The 20,520-nt window shown below is 40.7% G+C and overlaps 2 protein-coding genes and 1 pseudogene across 4 annotated transcripts in view; 2 read left to right on the top strand and 1 right to left on the bottom strand.

Moving 5' to 3' along the window:
- GABPB2 (GA binding protein transcription factor subunit beta 2) overlaps positions 1–20,520 on the top strand; it is a 244,521-nt gene that overhangs the window by 93,548 nt on the left and 130,453 nt on the right. The gene's annotated exons all lie outside the window — the stretch shown is intronic.
- Positions 93–14,532, top strand: CTXND2 (cortexin domain containing 2). 2 transcript variants are annotated; one of them, XM_036342512.1, is made up of 2 exons: positions 93–202; positions 13,894–14,532. In XM_036342512.1, exon 2 carries the CDS (start codon positions 13,955–13,957, stop codon positions 14,111–14,113), a length of 159 nt encoding a protein of 52 aa, XP_036198405.1. In that variant the 5' UTR covers positions 93–202; positions 13,894–13,954; the 3' UTR covers positions 14,114–14,532. The 2 variants fall into 2 exon arrangements, with proteins under 2 accessions (XP_036198405.1, XP_036198406.1); XM_036342513.1 differs by lacking the exon at positions 93–202 and adding an exon at positions 2,412–2,591.
- Positions 9,254–10,336, bottom strand: LOC118673184 (annotated as a pseudogene).

The raw sequence follows: 20,520 nt of genomic DNA on the forward strand, positions 1-20,520 counted from the left end.
CGTCCCCAGACCCTACGGCGGGGAGGCCCCGCCCACATGGGGCGGGGTCACAGCCAGGGCCAGCCTCCTCGGGGAAACTGACCAATGGAAACGCCAAGTCGGCCACGGGCAGGGCAGGCCACTGAACCAGCCGGTCCAGTGGCGGAGGGAGGGCGAGGAAGAAGTCAGCTGTCTGCCTAATCCCACCTCTTGGGCGTCAGAGGTCAGTGATGAGAAACGTCAGTGAAAAACAATTTTACTAAAATGCCTCGCTTGGTAGTGGATTCGCCCAGTTGGCCACTCTGCAGACGATTGGCTTTGTAAAACCCGCGTTAGGTGCTCTAATGCTTAAACTTCATATGGTGATCTGTAATACTTTCTATAGTTTTTCCTCTTTTAAGGACATTTGTCCCTGGTGAAAAAAAGAAGTTCAGTAACTAATTGTTAAATGTCTGCTATGGTACTGGTAGGGCAGGAGGATCTGGGCGCTCACCATCTAATAAGGGAGATATCGACAGTTAGAAACAGAAGGCAAGAAGGTATTTTGACTGATTGAAGATCACTTTCTTTGGTCAAAGATGGGGATATAGTGACGGGTTTTTAGTAGGGAAGTGATAAAATGAGGACTGCACAGATTTATTTTCTAATAATAGGAAGCATTGAGTTCTTCGGGCCAGACACTGACTAAAACTGCTTTATATGTATTTACTCACTTAACCCTCACAACAAAACCGTGAAGTCGATTCTGTTACTGTATTATTTCCATAATTAAGCAGCTGCAAAGCGGGTTGCAGGCTAGATCCCCAATGTGGGGCGTGCAGGAGGTAGCTGATCACTGATTCTCTCTCATCCTTGATGCTTCTTTATCTCTCCCTCTCTCTTCCTCTCTGAAATCAATAAAAAAAAATATGTATTTTTAAAAATACAGATTGGCCAATTTGAATTTCAAACATAATTTTTTGTAAAAGTATGTTCTAAATATTGCACAGGACATATTTATACTAAAAAAAATTATTTATCTTTTATCTGGAAACCCTACTCCTGGCAGTTAAAATTTTAAAGTACACTGATCCAGGTTATTTTGGGAAGATGAGAGACTAGAAGCAGGAAATCCACTTGGGTAAATAGCTACTGCAAAAATTCAGGGGAGGAATTTCAAGGACTAGATACTGAAAAGGAAATGATTGCCATAAATGCTATTGTGACAATACCAACAAGGCCTTCTACGTAACTGTATATGGAGTAAAGAAAGCTGTGATATCCAAGAAGGCTTCTGGATAATATCAATAACAGGGTGCTAACTAGAAGTTCAGATTTGCTCAGTTGGTCGACTGTTTGGTGGGACAGCCAAGTAAAAATTCTTATTAATCATATAAAATCATAGGACATCTGCCCGGGAGATCTAAACTGTACATCAATTTCAAGAGACTAGTAGTTGCAGAGAATGACAGCACCAAAGTTAAAGGAAATAAGAAAAAGGACACAAAGGATGCCTCAACAATACTTGTTTCAGATTATGGAAGAAGGGAGAGGCAACCTGGGAAGAGCAGGGCAGTAGAAGCCAAATGGACTGTACTTTATTCTCCATTCTGTCCCCAGCATCTAGCACAGCGATTGACACATGATAGACATTCAGTAAATATTTATTACATATAGCACATCTTTCAGGGAGTGTTATTTTTTAAGGTGTGATATTTTGAAAATTTATCTACTTGAAAAAAGAAATTCTGAGTAGATAATATACACATGGTACAATATAAGCCACCCAATTTCTCATCTAGAAGCCCTGCAGTGTGTCCCTCCATAAGTATTCTGTATATTTATGAGAGCGCACACACACACACACACACACACACACACACACGCATAGATTCTATAGAAGTTTTTATAATGAACAAAAAAAAAACCTTAGAGGAAACAGTAGTAAATTTTGCATTCAAGGTATATATGAACATGTATAATAACTAAAGCTAAATGAAGTCGTTTTGACTTTTCTGATCCAGATGTCCTGAGTAAATACTTTTTGAGGAAAGGGAGACATTTTAGAGCTTCACTGATCTTGTTGACAAGTAGTTCTCAAACTTGAGCATACGGCACAATCACTTGGAAGAATTGGTTAAAACACCGATGCCAACCTGTCCAAAGTTTCTGATTCATTAAGGTTGGGATGAGGGCCCAAGAATGTGCATTTCTAACAATTTTCCAGGTGATGCTGCCAATCTGGAGAATGACTGAATAGACCAAATAGCTGGCTATGAACCCATCTTCTCCCACTCATGTGATCCTACTTAGAAGGTATCATTGGCGCTATTAACCTTGGCTGCCCCAGCCCTGGCAGAGCTGTGGAAATATTCTTCTACTGATCTAGGCTCCAATTTAATCTAGTGGGATCATTTTCTCACTCACTGTGGGAGTGTCTGAAACTTGATCCTGTTTTAGTTGAACTATTAATGAAGCCTCTGAGTGTGGGAGTGGGGACGGGAGAGAGCTACCAAACACTCTCCTTCTGTAAGAGGGGGTTGACAAGAAGAGGAGAGGCTGCCAAGAGATGGACTTGAGTAGGAGGAGACTGCTCTAGCGACAGCCAGCCTTGAATGTCATTCTCTCAAAAGGTAAATAACTACCTGTAGTGCCTTCCTGGTGATAGTTTTATCGGAACAATTCCAACAATTCTTCTAGGTTGAACAGTACATTTCTATAAGCTTGGGAAATACTAGGGAAATACCTGACAGAAATAAAGAACTTTTTTTTCTTAGATTTTTTTGGGGGGGTGGGGCGAAAAGTGAAACTTTCATTCGAGAGGGTATATCTTAAGCATAGTCTTGTTTTGAGGCAAGTGAGGGGGGTGGGAGAGAAAAGCTGGGTCTTTGTTTAAAGTTTTTTGTTTTAAGAAACATAAGATATTACAGATGGAGAAAAAGTTATTTGGGATGAGAACACAAGAAAAGGAAGAAGTGATCAATTCTTTCTGGGAAGTGTTAGGTAAAAGAAGAGCCGACTTAGCTGCAGATTTGTAAATGCTGACCCTCAGGGCTCATTATGCTCTTATTTCAAGCAATAAAAGTATATCTAGATGAATAACTTTGAGTTTGCATGGGTTTTATATTCTGTATTGGGCATACAAGGGCTCCAGACAATCTTAGCTTCTCTTTGCTGTTGATGTCAGATACTTTCAATACTGCACAACTGTGACATATGAAGAGTGTGCTCCACTGAATAAAAAATTCAAATGGCATTAACTTTCAGACACTTCGCAGCAGGAGAAAAGGTGAAAAAAATGAGGAACATAGTAGACCTAAGAGGATGATAATAGCAAACACGTGCATAGCAGATGATACATGCCAGGCACTGTTCAATGTGTTCTACATGCACTTATTTATTTAATGTCAACATCTACCTCATAGGATTCTTAGATATTACTAGAGGCCCGGTGCACAAACTTCATGTATGGGTAGGGTTCCTAGGCCTGGCCTGTGATCAGGGCCTATCTTCCCCAGCTGCCTGCAGCTGGCCCCGCCCCCCCGCCGTCGCTGCCAGTTGCCTTCTGTATGTGGCACCTGCCTTGGCCTGGCACTGCCGGCATCCGCTGCCACCCACCCCCAGTTCCACGTTCCTCATCTGGCAATCGGAGCCTGCCAGTCGGGGGGAGGGACCCAGAGGTTGGCCAGCAGGCCCTGATCAGGCAATCGGGAACTGCGGGCTGGGGACAGCTCCTGCGTTGAGGGTCTGCCCTCTAGTGGTCAGTGAGCATCATAGTGACCAGTCATTCCTCTGTCTGGTTGATTTGCAAATTATGCTTTTATTACATAGGATCCTCATTTTACAGATGAGGAAACCAAGACTCAGAAAGGTTAAGTAACTTGCTCAGGATCACCAAGCTTTACTAGAGCTAGGATCCAAATCCAGAGGAACTGGCTCCAGAATCCATGTTATTCACCACCATGTTACATTTCATGATTGCCATTAAATTGTTCTTTTGGGGGTTCACTTATCTGGAAAGAATGTCCTTTACCCTTCCAAAATCAAGAATCGCATGGATGCCCTAGCCGGTTTGGCTCAATGGATAGAGCATCGGCCTGCAGACTAAAGTATCCCAGGTTCAATTTCTGTCAAGGGCACATGCCCAGGTTGTGGGCTCAATCCCCAGTAGGGGGCGGGCAGGAGGCAGCCGATCAATGATTCTCTTTCATCATTGATGTTACTATCCCTCTCTCCCTCTCCCTATCTCTCTGGAATCAATAAAAACATATCAAAAAAAAAGAAAGAAGCCGAAACCGGTTTGGCTCAGTTGATAGAGCGTCAGCCTGCGGACTGAGAGGTCCCGGGTTCGATTCCGGTCAAGGGCATGTGCCTGGGTTGCAGGCACATCCCCGGTGGGGGATGTGCAGGAGGCAGCTGATCGATGTTTCTCTCTCATCGATGTTTCTAACTCTCTCTATCTCTCTCCCTTCCTCTCTGTGAAAAATCAATAAAATATATTAAAAAAAAAAAAGAAAGAAAGAAAGAAAAGAATCGCAGGGGCAAGCAGGAGTTTCTGATTTGCTCTCTCTTTGACAGAGAAACCCCCCTCCCCCACATGCACACTAACTGATCTCTGGAGCCAATGAGTACTGGTGTCCCACAGTGTGTATGGCAATGATGACTCCACTTTCTGATTATGCAATAATGAAAAGTTTAATTTGATATATTTAATTTTTCTAGTTTCTCCCAGGAATTATTTTTCCTCACAAAGAGTTTTAGCAATCAAAAACATTTTTTCATCCTGGAAATTAAAGGACTTCTCTTACCTCAGGACAACTGATAGCTATCGGTATTGGTTTGGTCTCCAACTATCTCTGTTTTAAAACAACTTAAATTCTATTTATGTAGATAAGCCCTGCCTATCCCCCTACCTTCATGAGGCAGGATATCCTGGAAGTCTGGACATTAGTTTGATGGAAGAAGCTGCAGGGAGCTTAGCAGGGATCTGCACTGGGGAAGATGAATTAGACACACACATATGGGGGGAAAATAAATGTAGCTTAAGCAGAGTTGGAAAGCCTAGAGTCCAACTCACTGCAACAACTGTGGATTTTGTTGTTGTTGTTTCAAAATTTTTTTATAAGTACTCTCCCAGAATTCCTTAGTTCATTCCACAGAAGTGATATATCACCTATTCCTCATGTGTGTAGGGTTTGCATAGCCCTGAAAACTCATCTGGGGGAAGATGAGTATAAACTAATGAATTAGGGAAACCAGGCATTGTAAATACAAATTATAATTATAGGATAATAAGCTCCATTATATCAGGTTTCAGTGAGTTAGTGTGGACCATTCTAATGAAGACTTTGGCTAATAGATTACTGTGGCTAAAAGCCCATAAAATACATCAAGAAGGATTTTGGAAGCAAAGATGAAAATATGTCCAAACTTTTGTATATGATCTAGGATACTATATGCATTTTTTTTTAATTTTTAAAAAGATAATTATGTGCCCTACTGGGGTTTTTTTTTAAATTCCCATTCTCCCACCTCCTTCCCTTTGGCAACCATTGGTTTGTTCTCTAAATCTATATTTTCAAATACCCTCTATATTTTTGTACTATTGTAAATAATGCCTTTTTAAAAATTTGTATTTAGTGATATTTAGAGAAAGAAAGGAAGGGAGAGAGGGAAACATTGACTTGTTTTACTTATTTATGCATTTATTGGTTGATTCTTGTATGTGCCCTGATGGGAGATGGAACCTGCAACCTTGGCATATAAGGCCAATGCTCTAATCAACTGAGCAACCTGGTCAGGGCCAATAATGCCTTTTTAAAAATTACATTTTCTTATTGTTTGTTGCTGGCATTTAAAAATGCTATTGTCTTGTATGTGTTATCCAGACACCTTGCTAAACTCTGCTTATTTCTCATATTTTCTGTAGATTGCTCTATAGGCAATAATATCTGTGAAAAACTAGCATTTTTGTTTCTTCTTTTTAAATCCTTATGCCTATTTTTTTCTTTATCTTATTCTACTGCACAGGCTAGAACCTCCAGAATCATATTGAATAAAAGTAGATAGTAACATCTTGTCATGTTCCTGATTTTAAATGGAAAATCTTTCAAGTTTTAAGCATTAGGTGGGATGTTGGCTATACATTTTTGGTTGATACCCTTTATCAAGTTACAGTTGTCTCTTTCTATCTTTATTTTGCTAAGAATATTAACATGGGTGTTGTATATTAGTATTCAATTTTATCATATGTTTTTTCTGCCACCATTGAGGTGTTCACATGTTTTTTCTCTTTTAATCTGTGTATACATACATATATATGTCATTTACAAATTTTCCAATGTAAACTACACTGCACTCCTGAGATAAACTCAACTTGGTATTTGTATTTATTGGTTTATTTGCAGAAAACAGAAACCATTCTCACTATTTTAAGTAAAAAGGGATTTAATGCCATGAAATTAGAATACTTTTAGTTTCAGATGACCAAAAAAATAATAATAAAACAAAAATCCAATTTAAACTAAATTAAACAATACATGAAAAAGTATGGATTTGCTAAGTGTTGGATCAGGGTTCTACAGGTGTTCAATAATTCAAGCTTGTTAATTGTATTATTCTAATATTTTATATCTTCATTGATTTTTGCCTATTTTACCAATACTTGAGGAAATGTGTTGACTAGCCACTTTAATGGTGTTTTTTTTACCAATTTCTCTCTATAGTCCTATTGTTTCCTTATTTATTTTAAGGCTGTTTTATTAGGTATATACAATTTAGTTTTTGTTTATTTGTTTGTTTGTTTTGGGTGTTTTTTAGCACCAAATGAACATTTTTTAATTTAATTATGAAAATAAAGCTAAATTGTATAAGAATCTTGGGGGAAAACTCCCAGTATTTTTCATCATTTCATATATACTCCAGATGCTCACAGTTAAATTCTGGTTGGCTTCTGATTCTGCAGATTATTGTACCAATCATTTTAAACATTTTTGTGTAATATTTCCTCTGAATTTCACACTGAAACTTACAATCCATATATTCTAGTCTGTTAAAAGCACAGCTTACCCTGATAATGTATCCCCTTCTTCGAGAGGTCCAAGAGCTCCACCTTTGTCTGCCAAATGTGGTCTGTTTACTTTTAATTTGGTTTGCTCTTCTTTTTTCTAGTTTTCCTCAGTGGAAGCTTAATTTATTGATTTTACATTATCCTTCTTTTCTTTTTTTATACTTTTTTAAGTGTTTATTGAATTTATTGGGGTAACATGGGTTAATAAAATTACATAGGTTTCAGGTGTACAAGTCTATAATACATCACCTGTATATTGTATTGTGTGTTCACCACCCAAGTCAAGTCTTCTTTTGTCACCATTTGTCCCCCTTTACCCCCTCGGACCTCCCCCCTTCCCCTAAGTGCATACAATTTGGAACTGCTACACCTCCCCTCTGAATTTCATCTACTCTTTGCTATAATCTGTTAATCCCCTCTATCCCTAATGATGCTTTTTGTCTTAAAGTCTATTTTGTCTGATATTACTATAGCATCTCAGTTTCCTTTTGGTTAGTATTTACCTAGTATACTTTTTTAAATACCTTTTCCAGCCCTAGCCAGTTTGGCTCAGTGGATAGAGCGTCAGCCTGCGGACTGAAGGGTCCCAGGTTCGATTCCGGCCAAGGGCACATGCCCAGGTTTCGGGCTCAAACCCCAGTAAGGGGTGTGCAGGAGGCAGCCAATCAATGATTCTCTCTCATCATTGATGTTTCTATCTCTCTCTCCCTCTCCTTTCCTCTCTAAAATCAATGAAGATATACATTTTAAAAAAATAAAATAAATACCTTTTCCATTAAATCTTTCCATGGCTTTACATTTTAGGTGAGTTTTTTATAAATAGCATATGGCAGCCAAGACCAAAAAAATAGATGTCATTTTTTGTCTGCCCAACACCCAAAAACCCTTCCTATTTGAGGGAAAGCTTCCTTTATGCAAGTCTGTAAGAGACAGAACCTCATTCCCACTACAGAAGTTTGGGGGAACCAAATGTTCCCACTTTTATCCCATGGTGGCTAAGGTGTTGATGCGTGACTCAGTCTTGAACAGTTGGATGCTCCAGCCAGGAACCGGAATGCTGAGTGACACAGAGATGACACAATTTACAATTCGGGCGTGACAGAGGCAACAGTATCCAGTGACAGTAGCAGCAGTGCTCAGCAATAGCAGTGTCCACCCTGGTAGTGCCCAGTGCCAGCAGTGCCCTAACCAGACTTTTCCTGTGCTGCCTTCGGCTGTGGTTCCCAATGCCTGGCCTGTCTTGGTTTCTGCCTGTTCTATAAGACAAGTACTCCTTCTTGATTCTGGGACCTACCTGATCTCCTTATAATAAATGTGTTTTCTGCACCCTAACCGGTTTGGCTCAGTGGATAGAGCGTTGGCCTGCGGACTCAAGGGTCCCAGGTTCTATTCCGGTCAAGGGCATGTACCTTGGTTGCAGGCACATACCCAGTAGGGAATGTGCAGGAGGCAGCTGATCGATGTTTCTCTCTCATCGATGTTTCTAACTATCCCTCTTCCTTCCTCTCTGTAAAAAATCAATAAAATATATATATATTTTTAAAAATGTGTTTTCTGCTTAAGGGAGACTGTTTCTGTTGCTTACAAACAAGAATCCTGACTGATGTGAAAGTGTTCTTTCTCCCCCTGGAATTGCGGAGGAGGGGATAACATGAAGAGGGACTGCTGAGGTCTGGAGCCATTCTTGCTACCGCTAGGAAGCCTGTGTATGCAATCAACATAGAAGAAAGGTGGGGTTGAGAAAAATCATAAACTTATAAAGGCAGGACCCTGATAACCAGTTGAATCTGCAGATGCAACCATACCTAAAGTTAGCCTTACTCTGAACTGCACCCTCCTAATTCAACAGATTATTTAATGTATTATTTGATCTCACTTAAGTGGATTTTTCTGTCACTTGCACCCAAACACCTCCTCCCCAATACATTTCTATTCTGCCTTTGAAAAGGAATCTCTCACTTGATTCTGTATTGAACATTTAGCTGCTTTTCTACTTATTTCTTTCCTAGTTGAACTTCTCCTAAATGATTTAAAAATCTTAGTGTCTTCATTTTCTCACTGCCCTTTCCTGTTTAATCCACTAACATCTGGATTTTCTTTCCCAATCTGCTGACACTCTTTTCTTTCTTCTTCTTTTTTTTTCCCCCTTCACTACCTTTGATCATGTTTTTATTCAAAATTAGCTGTCCAAAGTGATTTGACCTTTATGGAATAAACAAATTTCGTTTATGCCCCAGGCTGCTCTTCTGTGGCGGGTTTCTTTTCTGTGGGCTTCCTCCCAGCTGCCGGTTTCTTGGAAGCAGCAGCTCTTTTTCCCCACCAAAGGCTTCTTCTGCTTCTTAACACCAATAGCCGTCCTTCCTGTCTTCCCGACCACAGGCTTCTGGCCTGGAACCCCCTTCTCATCTGATTTGGCTTCTAGCGCTGCTGCTGCTTTATCTACCCAGAGCTTGTGGTTCTTGGTCTGTTCCAGTGCATGGTCTCTGCATACGGGTTTAGCTTCAACATGATTCTCAGGTTTCTCAGTGGATTCTTCTTCAGGACTCTGCGATGAATCGTTTTTTTTGCGTGGTGCCTGGAGGGCACTTTGGATCTCTGGTCTTTTCAACATTCTGCTGAGGTCTGTATTGAGCATCTTGTGCACGGGAAGGTTGTAGTTACTATTGAGGGGGCAGCTTTACGCCAGGTGCCATACAGCTCATCTAACTTGCGGAAAGCATTTTCAGTCCAAATGCAGAAACAGCCCACATGCCCACCAGGAGCAAGTTTCAAAATGTTCGGTTTGCTTACATTAAGCAGAGTAATTCCAGGGATGTTTCTGGAGGCTTTAATGACACCATTGCCTGATTATAGAGGATGCAAGTTCCCCTGTGCTGGATACAATGACGGTTTCTCATTTTGTCCCTCCAGCTCTCATTCGCTGAGAGGCATAGACTTTATATATATATATATATATATATATAATTTCTAGGTCTTAAGTTTCTTAAGAAGCAAAACAGCCTCCTTGGTTTTCTCATAACCTTCAACTTTATCTTCAACCACCCAAGGAAGTTCAGGAACTTTCTCAATATGATGACCTTTAGACATGACCAGTAGTGGGAAGGCCGAGGCAGCCAGGGCAGAGCAGATGGCATATCGCTGCTGTGTTATGTTCACTCTTCGGTGCCAATGGCGCCAGGTTTTGGTTGGTGCAAACATGTGGCCCCCACAACACTTATTTCTAAAAGCACCCTGGCCAGAATGATGAGTCCCACCACCTCAAACTCTGGAAATTCAAGCCACAGCTCTGCCAGTACCCCAAGACTCAGCCCTCTCTCTACCTTCGCTTTCTCTCTCCCTCTCCCCCCCTCCCTTCTACTCTCTCTAAAAATCAATGAAAAAAATATCCTCACTCTTTGGGTGAGGATTAGAATAATAATAATAAATAAAGACTGCTTTGTGGTTTGGAGAGATTAAACGTGTTTTCAGGAAATCAGAGAGTGTTTGCAGAAGTCAAGCATTTGATGGCCTAGAGTACAGTGCTGACCAAAGGCATAAAGAAAAGGCAATTGGCCCAGCCAGCGGTTGAGCGTAGACCTATGAACCAGGAGGTCAGGGTTCAGTTCCTGATCAGGGCACATGGCTGGGCTGTGGGCTCAATCCCCAGTGTGGGACGTGCAAGAGGCAGCCAATCAATGATTCTCTCTCATCATTGATGTTTCTATTTCTTTTTTTTTTTAATTAAATCTTTATTGTTCAGATTATTACATTTGTTCCTGTTTTTTTTCCCCCCATAACTCCCCTCCTCCCAGTTCCCGCCCCACCCTCCGCCCTCACTCCCCACCCACTGTCCTCATCCATAGGTGCACGATTTTTGTCCAGTCTCTTCCCACATCTCCCACACCCCTTTCCCCCCCAGGAATAGTCAGTCCATTCCCTTTCTATGTCCCTGATTCTATTATAATCACCAGTTCATTCTGTTCATCAGATTATTTATTCACTTGATTCTTAGATTCACTTGTTGATAGATGCATATTTGTTGTTCATAATTTGTATCTTTACCTTTTTCTTCCTCTTCCTCTTCTTAAAGGATACCTTTCAGCATTTCATATAATCCTGGTTTGGTGGTGATGAACTCCTTTAGCTTTTCCTTATCTGTGAAGCTCTTTATCTGACCTTCAATTCTGAATGATAGCTTTGCTGGATAAAGTAATCTTGGTTGTAGGTTCTTGGTATTCATCACTTTGAATATTTCTTGCCACTCCCTTCTGGCCTGCAAAGTTTCTGTTGAGAAATCAGCTGACAGTCGTATGGGTATTCCCTTGTAGGTAACTGAGTTTCTTTCTCTTGCTGTTTTTAAGATTCTCTCTTTATCTTTTGCTCTTGGCATTTTAATGATGATGTGTCTTGGTGTGGTCCTCTTTGGATTCCTTTTGTTTGGGGTTCTCCGCGCTTCTTGGACCTGTAAGTCCATTTCTTTCACCAGGTGGGGGAAGTTTTCTGTCATTATTTCTTCAAATAGGTTTTCAATATCTTGCTCTCTCTCATCTTCTGGCACCCCTATAATTCTGATGTTGGTACGCTTGAAGCTGTCCCAGAGGCTCCTTACACTATCCTCGCATTTTTGGATTCTTTTTTCATTTTGCTTTTCCGGTTGGGTGTTTTTTGCTTCCTCGCATTTCAAATCATTGACTTGATTCTTGCGCTCCTCTGGTCTGCTGTCGGGAGTCTGTATAATATTCGTTATTTCAGTCTGTGTATGCTTAATTTCTAGTTGGTTCCCCAATATAAGATCGAGGGTCTCATTAGTTTTCTTGTAGATCTCATTAAGTTTATCGGCGGCTTCTAAACAGTTCTTGAGAGACCTTAAAAGTGTGGTTCTGAACTCTATATCTTCCATTGACAATTTTGTCCTGTTTCTTTGTCTCCGCATTTTGTTATGCTTCCTTGGTGCACCCCCTAGTGGTCTTTGTTCGCAGTCTTATAGTTAAATCTTGATTGTTGTAGCTGGAGGGTTTGACCTCCAGGCCAAGTGGCTATGAGAATCAGCTGTGTCAGCAGTGAGAGAACTTCTGTCCTCTAGGGAGGTGCTAATCTAGCCTTTGCCTGAGGCTATCCGGCAAATGCCTCTGTGCAGGGCTTGGGCGGGGCAGGTCGCACAGGATGAACAGGGTGGGCCGGAGAGAGCAGTTATGGCGGCTCTCAGTCCTGTCCCCAGGGGCTCTGCCTCTCTGAGTCCCAGCACCCGCTGCAAACCTCGGAGAGAAAGCTGCACTCGCTCTGACCGAAGCCAGACAGTCCCGCTTCTCCCGTTTGAGTCTGGGTCGCTAAAGACTCGCCCGGATCTGGAGCTCAGAGTCTGCGACTCCCTCCCGATAGAAAACGCCAACCGCGCCCTCCGCCGCCAGCCCGCTCCGCACACTCCGCACCTCAGAATTTGACTTCAGCACTGCGCCTCCTCTGAGTGTCCGTATGCGTTTCTCTTTCCTCCTAGTTGTAGGACTTCCACTCAGCCAGCATTCCTGTGGTTCTGGGTGATGTCCCTTCCGTCTTTTGGTTTCACTTTTGAAGTAGTTGTTCAAAGCAGCAAACTCCGGCGTTAACCTATGCCGCCATCTTGGTTCTCGATGTTTCTATTTCTTTCTCCTTCTTCCTTCCTCTATGAAATAAATAAAAATGTATTTTTAAAATAAATAAAGAAAAATAAATTGATTTGAGAGATATTTTGGAAGTACGTCCAAAAGGATATTAACAGATGTAGGGAGTGAGAAGCCACTGAAATGTGGAACACAATAATGCACAAATGACCCATTAAGCCATTTTTCAAAGCAAATCTCTTGGCATTTTCTCTCTCTTGGCTTGAATGACATTCAGGGCTCTTTCTCTCAAGATGTGTTTTTCATGGTTCCTTCAGATGTTCCCTCACTAGGGTTATATAACTTCAGATCCCTCAGAGTCAATGTCCCTCCCTCTGGCTAGTATTTACAACGCTGAACCCAAGTTCATGTCCAGCCACATTTTATTAAGGTAATTTCATCCTAGCACCAGGCTGGTCCCTATCTGTGGGGTCTATATCTGGGCCGCAAGTAAAAAAATCCTCTGTGATCAATTCAATGTCAATTCTGTCCTTTTCTCTGTTGCCACAGGCTGCTTTGGCCAACCTCTTTCTTCCTTTCCTTTTTATAAACTGTATTTTATTATGCTAAGAACATTTAACATGGGATCTACTCTCTTGAATTTCTAAGTGTGCAATATATTATCATTGACTCTAGGTACAATGTCATACGGCCAATCTCTAGACTCCACAACAAATCAGTTACAATAAGTACTCTTAGAATTTGGGGGGGAAAATCTTAGAGAAAAATTTGGACTTAACACAGAATTGGGATGTTTAAGACAGTTTTTCCTGGATCTTGCAGGGCAGAGAGCCCCCGTTGATTTCTGAGTTATACATATTTGCTCATGTTTTGCTTTGGAGAAATTCTGCAGATATTTTATGCTTTTACATGTGTGCATATCTTGAACATCACCTATACTAACTTTATCCATTTCATAAGCACTTCTTCAATAAATCTTGCTGACTTTGTTTTTTGCTATTTCTCTCTCTTTTTTTTTTTTAAACAACAACATATTTTTATTGATTTCAGAGAGGAAGGGAAAGGAGAGAGATAGAAACATCAATGATAAGAGAGAATCATTGATTGGCTGCCTCCTACACGCCCCCTACTGGGGATCAAGCCCACAACCCGGACATGTGCCCTTGACTAGAATCAAACCCGGGAACCTTCAGTCCACAGGCTCTATCCACTGAGCCAAACCAGTGCTGTTGAGAAAATACATACAAACACATACAAACCAATAAACTTGTCTTATACTCTCTTGTTTAGGAATATGACAAGTCTGAAGACATACCTGAGGAGGTAGCTACAGCGGGACAGGTGTGTTCCCATGGATGATTCAAGCCTGTCCAGCACTATTGACGTAGACAAAGGCTTTGCCATTGCCTTTGTCGTTCTTCTGTTTCTTTTCCTAATAGTGATGATTGTTCGATGTGTCAAGTTGGTGAAGAATCCCTATGAGGCCAGTTCACATGAGAACCATCTCTGAGCTGAATTATGAAAAAGCCTGGTAGACTCCCCGTCACAGGAGATTTGAAATCTTTTATACAGACTATTGTGATCCAGATTCTATATTATTTTTCCTCCCTGTGTCTCAGTCCTCTCACTCCTGCATTCCACAATAGGCACAGAAGTGTGAATTAGGAATAATAAAAAGGATGAAACACAAGCCAGTTTGCATTGTTCCTGTTCAGGGAAATGGTTACAAAAGTGGGACAGAGACAGGTTGAACTCACTCATTAAAATAAGGCAATGGGTGGCAATGATAAATCAATAAGGGATTTTTATCCAAATTTTACAAAGAAATCAATACCCCAAAAAATATCCAGTTAAAAATGGGCAGAGGACCTGAATATACACCTATCTGAAGAGGACATACAGATGGCCAATAGACATATTAAAAGATGCTCAAGGTCATTAACCAACAGGGAAATGCAAATTAAAACCATGAGATATCGCCCAGCAGGTGTGGCTCAGTGGTTGAGCTTCGACCTATGAACCAGGAGATCACAGTTCGATTCCAGTCAGGGCACATACCCAGGTTGTGGGCTCCATCCCCAGTGTGGGGCATGCAGGAGGCAGCCAATCAGTGATTCTCTCTCATCAATGATATTTCTATCTCTCTCTCCTTCTCCCTTCCTCTCTGAAATCAATAAAAATATATTTAAAAAAATAAAACCATGAGCTATCACCTCACACCTGTCAGAATAAATATCACCAATAAATCAACAAACAAGTATTGGTGAAGATGTGCATTGTTTGTGGGATTGCAAATTAGTGCAGCCACTATGGAAAATAGTAAGGAGGGTCCTCAAAAAATTAAAAAATGGAACTATCTTATAACCCAGCAACTCCACTTCTAGGTATTTATCTGAAGAAACCCACAACACTAATTTAAAAAGAGATATGCACCCCTATGTTCATTGCAGCATTATTAATAATAGCCAAGATATGGAAGCAATCCCAGTTATCCATCAATAGGCAAGTGGGTAAAAAAGTGGTGGTACATATTTACAATGGAATATTACTAAGCCATAAAAAAGAATGAAATCTTATCAGTTGCAGCATCATGGATGGACCTAGAGGGCATTATCCTAAGTGAAATAAAAGACAAATACCCTCTTATTTCACTTACATGTGGAATCTAAAGAACAAAATTAATGAAGAAACAAAACAAACAGATTTATAAACACAGAAAATAAAATGACAGTTACCAGGGGTGAGGTGGGATTGGTGGCCTGGGTGGAAAAGTGAAGGGCTTAAGAAGTACCAATTTGTAGTTAGAAAACAGTCATAGGATGTGAAATACAGCATAGGGAATATAGTAAATAAATAAATAATAAGGTCATGGGTTTCAATTCTCCAGTATCTAATGTCCTTACGATAAGATAGTTGGCCATAATTTTATGATGTAATATAATATCATGATGCTTGGTAAGGTGCACCTAAAACTAGAAGCCCTCCTAGAGGTGGTCCTAGGAAGTCCCTTTATTATACAAATGTAAGGCCAGCAGGAACCTATGATAAGAGTCTAACAGGACCTTTTTAGTGTGTGAGATTTTATAAAATCTGTGGCCCTTACCAAGTGGGCAAAGCTCTGTGGTGGAAGTGCACTAATTTGCCTTGGTTGAATTCCTTAATCTCTCTCAGCTCAAATTGCCTTATCTATAAAATAACATCTGGTGGGTTGAAAAGAGACCCTCAAAAAGATGTCCATGTCCTCACCCCTGAAACCTATGAATGTGACCTGATTTGGAAAAAGGGTCTTTGCAGATATAATTAAGGATCTCAAGATAAACTCATCCTGGATTATCCAGGTGAGCCCTAAATCCAATTACAAGTGTCTTTATAAAAGACAGAAGAGAAGAAGACACAGGACGATGGAGGAAAAGACCATGTAAAGATGGAGACAGAGATTGGAGTCATTCAACCACGGCTAAAGAACCCGTGCCTGGAGCCACCAAAACTGGAAGAGGCAAGGAAGGATTCTCCCTAGAGCCCTTTAGAAGGAGTACAACCCTGTCAACACCTTGAGAGAATAAATTTCTGTTTCTTATAGCTACCTAGTTTGTAGGAATAAGTTACGGTCATCACAGGAAACTAATGTACAACACACGATGCTGATAATGACAAATACGCAAAAAATTCCTAGACACTGCCTTGTTTCCCAATCCTTCCTTCCAGAGGTAATTGCTGTTATGATCATTTGTTTTTGAATATGTGTGTGTCTTTCCAGACTTTTTCTTTTTGATGTAATATGTGTGAATACGATACATGATTTCATGTTTCAGAACTCAAAAAGTATAAAATGGTGTGCAATGGAAACCCTCCCTCCAACTCTTGCCCCCACCCTCCATTTGCCCTCTTCAGTGAGAGCCAGTGTTAATTTCTTGTCTCCTTCCAGTGATATTTTATGTATATGTAAGAAAAGAAATATTCCTGCCATAATTTATACAAAAATAGGGTGTTATATAAATGTTCTGCACCTACTTTTCTTATTTAATGTCTTGAACATCGCGCCATATCAATGCACAAAGAGCTTCCTTAGCTTTTTAAAAAAATCCTCAGCTGATGATATGTTTATTGGTTTTAAGAGGGAGAGAGGAAGGGAGCGAGAGAGAAACATGGATCAGTTGGTTGCCTCCTGAAAAACACCATGACTGAGGATCGAACCCACAACCTTTTGGTGTACGGGACGAAGCTCCAACTAACTGAGCCACCTGGTCAGGGCAAGCTTTCTTAGGCTTTTTTTAAAAGAAACACAGCTGAAAGGCCCTGGTCGGGTAGCTCAGTTGGTTAGAGCACCATCCTGCTACACCAAGGTTGAGGGTTCCAACCCTGGTCAGGGCTCATACAAGAATTAACCAATGAATGCATAAATAAGTGGAACAACAAATCAGTATCTCTCTCTCCCAAAATCAATAAATAAAATTTAAAAAATACAGCTGAAGAGTATTCTATTGTTTGGTGTGCCATCATTTCTTTAACCAACCCCTGCTGATAAAAATTTACATTGTTTCTGAATATTTTGCTGTTTTAAAAAAATGTTGCAGAAGATAATTTAGCATTTATGTCACTTCAAAGGTACATATATTCAAAGTATACAATTTCAAAGGTATGTAGTTTAATTCCTAGAAGTTGAATTGCTGATTTAAAGAGTATTGCAGGGCCTGTGTGGTTCAGTGGGTATCACTTGGGGTTGTACCTTGAGTGTCAACCCATGAACCAGGAGGTCACGGTTCAATTCCCGATCCGGGCACATACCCGGGTTTCAGGCTTGATCCCCAGAGAGGGCTTGCAGGAGGCAGCCAAGCGATGACGATTCTCACTCATCATTCATGTTTCTATCTTTCCCTCTCCCTTCCTCTCTGAAATCAATAAAAACTTTTTTTTTATATATATTTTATTGATTTTTTACAGAGAGGAAGGGAGAGGGATAGAAAGTCAGAAACATCGATGAGAGAGACACATCGACCAGCTGCCTCCTGCACACCCCACACTGGGGATATGCCTGCAACCAAGGTACATGCCCTTGACTGGAATCGAACCTGGGACCTTTCAGTCCGCAGGCCGACGCTCTATCCACTGAGCCAAACCGGTTACGGCTTAAAAATAAAAGTATTGCAAAATTTACAAATTAGTTTTCAACATTCAGAACTCAGAAATTTTCATATAAAAATACAGATTTTTACGTTTACTTGGAAAATTGTAGATCTGGCAACATTGTAACTACCACACAGGACAAAAATTAGAGGGTGCTAACCAGCAACTGCTTCGTGTAGGTGAGAAATATAGTTCCCAGGTTCCCACGCAACCCATTTTGCTCCCTTACATTATTTTCCTAATGTCTGGAACCTTTTGAGGTTTTCGATCCCTGTCTTCTTTTGTTTTGATTCTGAGGTCACTCAGCAACCTGTAGTTTATCATCTAATTTCCCTTAAGTCTGTCTGCAGGGGAAGGATCATTTGGCATTCCAAGGGTTTGGCCCCGTGCTATAACATCTCATGTTCACGTATTAAGTAGCATGTGGTTGTGATTTTTCAGTGTATCACAGTGTATTATAGAAATGAATGTGCTGAGCACACCCAACGTGAGTATTCCAAATGGTGTGTCAGTTATTTATTATGTTATACGATATTATTAAATTGGCAATGAACTGTCTACCTTCAGAATTTTTCAATTTTAAATAATGTGAGCCATTTATAATAGGGCCTGAATCTCTGGCCCTATTTTAACAGTGCCTGGTATATAGACTTCAGAACTTAACAAAAACAAAGGCAGAGCTTGGCTCCCTAAATATCAAGGCCCTGTCCTAGACAGGATTACACAGCTCAAACCCGCTTTCCTACAGCGAGCAAACGAATTACCTGGAGGTCTTATTAAAGATCAGATTCTTACTCAGTACACACTTAATGGCCCAGAGAGAGATTTAGAATCTTTAACAAGTTCCCTGATTGCACGTTGAGTAGTAAGGTCTTAGAAGACACTTCCTGAGTCCCACTGCTGATTTCTGCCAGTCTGATCACTTCAGCCTTCTCAGGACAATGAAGAAATCAGACTGTAATACGATGCCCCAAAGAGCTCCTGTTTCTCTTCAACATTCGTCATTTCCACCCCCAAACCACCCACACACACATCAGGGAGCTGAAAGTAACTAATAGAAACATAATCAGGGCAGAGCAAAGATTTCCCTTTATTATCACACATTACAGAGCACCACATGTACAGGGCAATATGTCAGGTGCCAGGGGGAAAAAGGTGGTTAAGACAGGACCTCAGCCTTGAGTTAATCACAACCCAACAGAGGAGACAGGACTATGCACAGATAATTTACAAGTGAAAAGGCAATAACTCGGTCACAGGTTTGTCCCTGGCCCCTGTCTGGGCATGTGTGGGAGGCAATCAATAGATGTGTCTCTCCCACATAGATGTTTCTCTCTCTCTCTCTCTCTCTCTCTCTCTCTCTCTCTCTCTCTCTCTCTCTCTCTTTCTCTCTCCCCCTCTCGCCTGCTCGCCCCCTCCCCGCCCCCCACCGCCCTTCCACTACCTCCATGGAAAAAATATTCTCAGGTGAGGATTAACTGCCTGGCTCTGACACCTTTTAGCTCTATGGCTTTGGGAAATTTAATTCTGTGCCTCAGTTTTCTCATCCAGTAAGAGATGATAATAGTTCCTACCTCATAGGATTATTGTGAGAATTAAATAATAACTATAAAGTGCTTAGAACAGTGCCTGCTATATAGTAAATACTCCAATATTTTGTGTGTAAATGTGTGTTTTATAGGTATTTTATGTCCAAAATTTTTAACTCAGATTACAGCTGTGGGCAAACTACGGCCCGCGGGCCGGATCCGGCCCATTTGAAATGAATAAAACAACAACAACAACAAAAAGACCGTACCCTTTTATGTAATGATGTTTACTTTGAATTTATATTAGTTCACACAAACACTCCATCCATGCTTTTGTTCCGGCCCTCCGGTCCAGTTTAAGAACCCATTGTGGCCCTCGAGTCAAAAAGTTGGCCCACCCCTGGATTAGAAGATAATACCATGATGAAATGCATTTTGAAGGTGCTGAATTTCAAATATCTAGAGGAGCCCTCGCTTCTCTGTACTTTAATTCCAGATGTCATAACAATTGGAAATAGGCACTTAAAATGGTCCCAGGAAACTGGTGGATAAGTGAAATGAGCACAGATGAAAGTGTGGCCAGCGGGAGAGAATTTCTAGGATTTTGATAATCCTGGCTGCTTGGTCCCTGTTGCCAGTCTTACATAGCAGGTGGTGGTTAATATTTTTTTAATGAAGTCAGGCGCACTTAGTGTACTAGTAAAGACTGCTGAACAAATTAAAGCAATAATGAAATACTATGGTAGTCAATAGTGCTGATTCATTAAATACACCTGATTCTCCTTCCTTGTCTTCCTGGCCCCTTGTGGCTGGGCAGGGCCTTATGACTCATTCAGGCTAATGAGTTGTAACTGAAAGTGAGCTGAGTCACTTTAATTGCCATTGTGAGACCCTCTAGCTTTCTCTCCCTCTGGCATGATTACTCATTAGCCTGGGTTCCTGAGTAGCTATTGTAAGATCCACTGCCAACTCTTTAGAGATGATTATGCGGTATGAGCAAGAATTATACATTTTGTTTTGTTTTGTTTTAAGCTTTTGGAGTTGTTGCCACAATATAACCTAGTCTATCCTGATACACATGCTATTTTAACACATTAAATTCTTTCAAGTTAAATAGTAAACATCCAGTCCTAATAAAGGTGTGGGAAAATAAATACTTCCAGAGATTTTCTAGTGGGAGTAAAAATTGTTTCAACTTTTTTGAAAAACAACTTGACAGTAGATTCTATTAAAATGAAAAAAAAAAAAAAATACTCGCCCTCCC

The sequence above is a fragment of the Myotis myotis genome, unplaced genomic scaffold (assembly GCF_014108235.1).
Source record: "Myotis myotis isolate mMyoMyo1 unplaced genomic scaffold, mMyoMyo1.p scaffold_m19_p_18, whole genome shotgun sequence".
Classification (NCBI taxonomy): domain Eukaryota; kingdom Metazoa; phylum Chordata; class Mammalia; order Chiroptera; family Vespertilionidae; genus Myotis; species Myotis myotis.